This window comes from Micromys minutus (genome assembly GCF_963924665.1).
Source record: "Micromys minutus genome assembly, chromosome: 27".
Lineage (NCBI taxonomy): Eukaryota > Metazoa > Chordata > Mammalia > Rodentia > Muridae > Micromys > Micromys minutus.
Window position 1 is genome coordinate 24658240 of NC_137962.1, and position 4787 is coordinate 24663026.

The 4787-nt window shown below is 41.8% G+C and overlaps 1 protein-coding gene across 1 annotated transcript; it reads right to left on the reverse strand.

Moving 5' to 3' along the window:
- Window positions 1-388: 388 nt before the first annotated feature.
- LOC308438355 (small ribosomal subunit protein eS6-like) lies at window positions 389-4296 on the reverse strand (the record flags this gene model as incomplete). Its single annotated transcript, XM_080939722.1, has 2 exons — window positions 389-1156; window positions 4252-4296. The coding sequence occupies 2 exons, from the start codon at window positions 4294-4296 to the stop codon at window positions 389-391; spliced, it is 813 nt and encodes a 270-aa protein (XP_080795848.1).
- Window positions 4297-4787: the final 491 nt, after the last annotated feature.

Consider the following 4787-nt stretch of genomic DNA (forward strand, 5'->3'; position numbering starts at 1 on the left):
CACACAACTGTGCTTCTCACCACCTTTATAAGAGTTGACATAGTCCTGGTGTCTGTTCATAGCAATAGTAACTATAACTAGGACAGTCATCTACCCCTGACAATGGTATTTTCATGTCATCTGGGTATGGCTTTTCCAAATTTTTCAAAGCACCTTCTAAGTTTAACTGCTGTTTGTACATTTACAGGCATAGGGTATGATACATTATAAAAGGTATACTTATTTCTTCTTGCACCATCTGTTTCTTACTCAACTGTGAAACTCCCAAAGGTGTCACCATGGCTGACCCAGAGGGTACAAATGATGGATGGCTAAGATCTCTAAAGACCCATGCTTTTTTTTTTTTTTTTAGAGATTCAAGGTCTATTTATTTGTTCCTCTTAAAGACTTATTTTTGACTGGACTCAGATTTAGTAGTAGAAGCTCTCAGCGAGGGCAGCCTATGTCTCTTGGTGATCTGTTCCTGGCGCTTTTCTTTGGTTTCCTTCATTCTCTTAGCCAAAAGATTAGCGTTTTCAGCAGCCTCCTCCTTGTTTTTCTTAGTGCGTTGCTTCTTCAGAGTGATGCATCGGCGCTTGTGTTGCAGGACACGTGGAGTAAGAAAACACTGAATCTTGGGTGCTTTGGTCCTGGGCTTCTTACCTTCTTTGCTTAAGGGCTTCCTGACAACGTATTGATGGACATCATCTTCCTTGGAGAGATTAAAAAGCTTTCGGAATCTACCAGCTCTTTTAGGTCCCAGCCGACGAGGCACAATAGTATCTGTCAGTCCTGGAATATCCTTCTCTCCTTTTTTTACAATAACCAAGTTGAGAACACTCAGATTGGCATCCACAATGCATCCACAAAGGGACTTGCATTTCCCTTCTCCAGTTCTTCTGGGTCTATAACAGGAATGCCCCTTACTCAACAGCAAGCGCACTCTGCCATGGGTCAGAACACCTTTCTTCATGGGAAAACCTTGTTTGTCGTTCCCACCGCTGATCCGGACCACATAACCCTTCCACTCTTCACCAAGAGTGTCAGCAGCTACTTCTGTGGCCATGTGCTTCTCATAGAACGTACAAAGCTTGTGTTCGTCATCCACTTCAATGAGCTTCTGACAGCCAGGGGCAGGGAAGGAGATACTGAGCTTCGTCTTGACACAGCCAACCGCCTAGGAGGTGTCACGAAAAAGAGCCATACTATCTTTTTTAAGCAACTGCTAAATGGTCATAGGATTTAGTGGCTAAGGAGATATTTAAAAAAGCAAGAACCCCTTTCTCCACACCCTAGCTAGCATGCGCTATTCCTTGAGTTTTTGATCTTGGCTGTTCTGATTGGTTTAAATTAGAATCTCAGAGTCATTTTGATATGCATTTCCCCATGGCTAAGGAGATGCTGAGCATTTTTTAAAGTGATTCCCAGCCATTTGAGATTTCTCTGCTGAGAATTCTTTGTTTAGCTCTGTACCACATTTTTTAATTGAGTTATATGACTTGTTGAAGTTCTTTATATATTTTGGATATTAGCCCTCTGTCGGATGTAGAGTTAGTGAAGATCTTTTTCCAATCTGTAGGTTGCTGTTCTGTCCTGTTGATGGTATCCTTTGCCTTACAAAAGCTTTTTAGTTTTATGAGGTTACGTTTATCAATTGTTGATCTTAGAGGCTGAGACATTGGTGTTATGTTCAGGAAACTGTCTCCTGTACCATTATGTTCAAAGCAATTTCCCACTTTCTCTTCTGTTAGATTGATTATATCTGGTTTTATGTTGAGATCTTAGATTTACTTGGACTTGAGTTTTGTGCAGCGTGATAAATATGGATCCATTTGCATTCTTCTACATGCAGACATCCAGTTAGACCAGCACTGTTTGTTGAAAATGCTTTCTTTTATCCTCTGTATGGTTTTGGCTTCTTTGCGGAAAATTAAGTATCCACTTGTTTGTGGGTTTGTTTCTGGGTCTTTAATTCTATTCCATTGATCAACTTGTAGACAGCACATGCTGGCAAAGCTGTAGAGAAAGGGGAACACTTCTCCATTGCTGATAGGATTGTAAACTTGTACAATTTCTTTGGAAATTTGAAAGATCTCAGAAAATTGAAAATAGTTTTACCTGAAGACTCCTGGGCATATACTGCTCCTGGGCATATACCCAAAAAGGTCTCCACCATACAATTGGACAGTTGCTCCACTATGTTCATAGCAGCTTTATTTGTAATAGCCAGAAATTGAAAATAACCCAGATGCCCCCCAACCGAAGAATGGACACAGGAAATGTGGTTCATTTACACAATGGAATACTGTTCAGCTATTAAAAACAAGGGCATCGTAAATTTTGCAGGTAAATGAATGGAACTAGAAAATATTATCCTGAGTGAGGTAACTGAGTCACAAAAGAATATACATGGTATGTACTCACTGATAAGTGGATATTAGCCCAAAAGCTCAGAATACCCAAGATACAATTCACAGACCACATGAAGCTCAAGAAAAAGGAAGGCCAAATTGTAGATGCTTCTGTCCTTTTTAGAAGGGGGAACAAAAATATGTCACGCGCCCCACTTCCCGCCGGCAGGAAAAGGCGTGCAATAACAGGATTCTTCTGTGAACAACCTTTATTGTACAACACTCTGAGCAGGGGACCACGTGGAAGGAAAATGCACTGCTTATATATGCCCAGGAGACTCGTGTCGCTACCTGATTGGTGCGCCCTCCAGTAACTCATTAGCATGCCCCGAGAGCGGGCTGTGACGTCTGTGGCACATGTGCACTATGTCTCTTGGGCTCTGTTTGCTGAGTCATGGGCGGGAAGCCGGCGCCATGTTTGGGTGCGGCACAAACTGCTCTCAACAAAAATATTCACAAAAGGAAATACAGAGACAAAGTGTGGAGCAGAGACTGAAGGAAAGGCCATCCAGAGAGCAGTATACAGGACAGACGGATGCCTAGATTTTGAAGTTTAAAAGGGAAATTTAAAGGCTCTGTCAGGGCTATTTGCAATTTTAAATTCAGATTCTGTCATCCTGGTCAGCTAGACCTGAAGAGTCAGCCACAATTAACAAGAGGCCAGCCTCACTGAAATGAAACCTTTGGATAAGTGGGACAATGGATACTGGTCAACGGGGACTAAGAAATTAGCAGTGATTAAGAAGAGACCAGCATCACTGAGTTGATACCATCTGGGAAATGTTTTATGTGATCATAGGAAAGCTGTGTTCTAGAGTCAGCCAAGGTTGTACCTCATCCTGGCAGCCAGACTTGGTACTGTGTAAGAATCATCCAGACGGTACTGGTTTTAAAAGCACAAAGGGGTCATGGAGAGAAGCTGAGGTCTGGAACTCTGAGAGGCCAGAGAATGCTATGGGTAAAGGTGCTGCCTCAAGGACAGTTGAAGGCCCAGGATTGAAGGGGTCAAGCAGAGAAGCTGAGGCTTAGCACCATGAGGAGAGCCTATGAGAGGCTGTTAAAGAAAGTGCAGCCCAGTTACAGCATTTCGAGATGCCTCTGCTGTGAGATGATCACCAGGAACAGCAGCAGCAGTGGAGTGGGACCAGTCAGACCTTACAAGACAATCTGTGTGTATGTGTTCTGGAGGGCAGAACTGGAGAAGTGACCCCAGTTCTTTGGAAAAATCCAGATCATGAATGGATCCCAGACAATGGACAGTTGGAGTTTGATTTTTATTTGATTGCAACTGTGTCTCCTGATTCTTTTTCCTCTTGAAGTAAAAGGTCTTTGGTTCATTTTTTTGCTTTACTGGAGTCCACAGTTGAGAGGCCTTGGATTTTAAAAGACTTTGGATTTTGGGAGAAATTGACCATTTTAATAAAAGGATGGAAAATTTAATATGTTGAATTTGTGAAGACTGTGGGTGTCTTAACAGTTATTTACGTTTTTATTAAGAGTTCCTGAGGATAAGCGAGAAAGCACCTGCCCTGCTGCTTCTGTCCCGGGTGTAGATGACTGCCCCAGTGTGTTTCTTTCCTCCACCGCCCGGCACAAACATGACTTTAAATCTCAGTAGCTTTTTATGGCAGGATTTTATTATATATTAAATTCTCAATCCACAAACCCTCTACACAATATTATTATATCTAATGGACAAAGATACAAACTTCCCTTCTATATGAGACAAAAGACCTATAGAGTCCCTTAAAATATTCATATTTACCTAATACCAGTTAACTCCACCTGGATCCAGCTCATCCTTCTCAAGCTCCATCTTGATTTCTCCCCTCTCTTTCTGCTCCCTCTTCTGTTTGCCTACCTTTTGTGCCGCCAACCTCTCCACTCTCCAATCATGTATCACCATAACACCAATCCACACAATTCCAAATAGATCAAAGACATGCAATCACATACACTAATGCTTATACAAGAGGACGTGGAGAACAGCCTCAAGCTCACTGCTATAGGGAAAAACTTTCTGAACAGAACACTGTTAGCACAAGCATAAAGCTCAACAATCAATAAATAGGGACTCGTGAAACTAACTTGCTTCTGTATGGCTGAGGACTCCATCATTTGGACAAAGCAACAATCTAGAGAATGGGAAATTTTTTTTTCTTTTTAAACAACTCTACTACATCTGATAGAAGGCTAATATTCAAAAATACATAAAGAACTAAAAAAAAAAAAATACTAGGCTTCAAAAAGTGTGATCTAAACGAATTGCTACATTATAAGGGAGACAGAGCCTCAACTGACCATCTCTTGTCACCAAATGAAGTGTCCAGTACTGGCATTGGGTTACATCCAATCAAGTTGTTGGCCAAGGGGCCCCACAGGCATTCCCAAGCAATC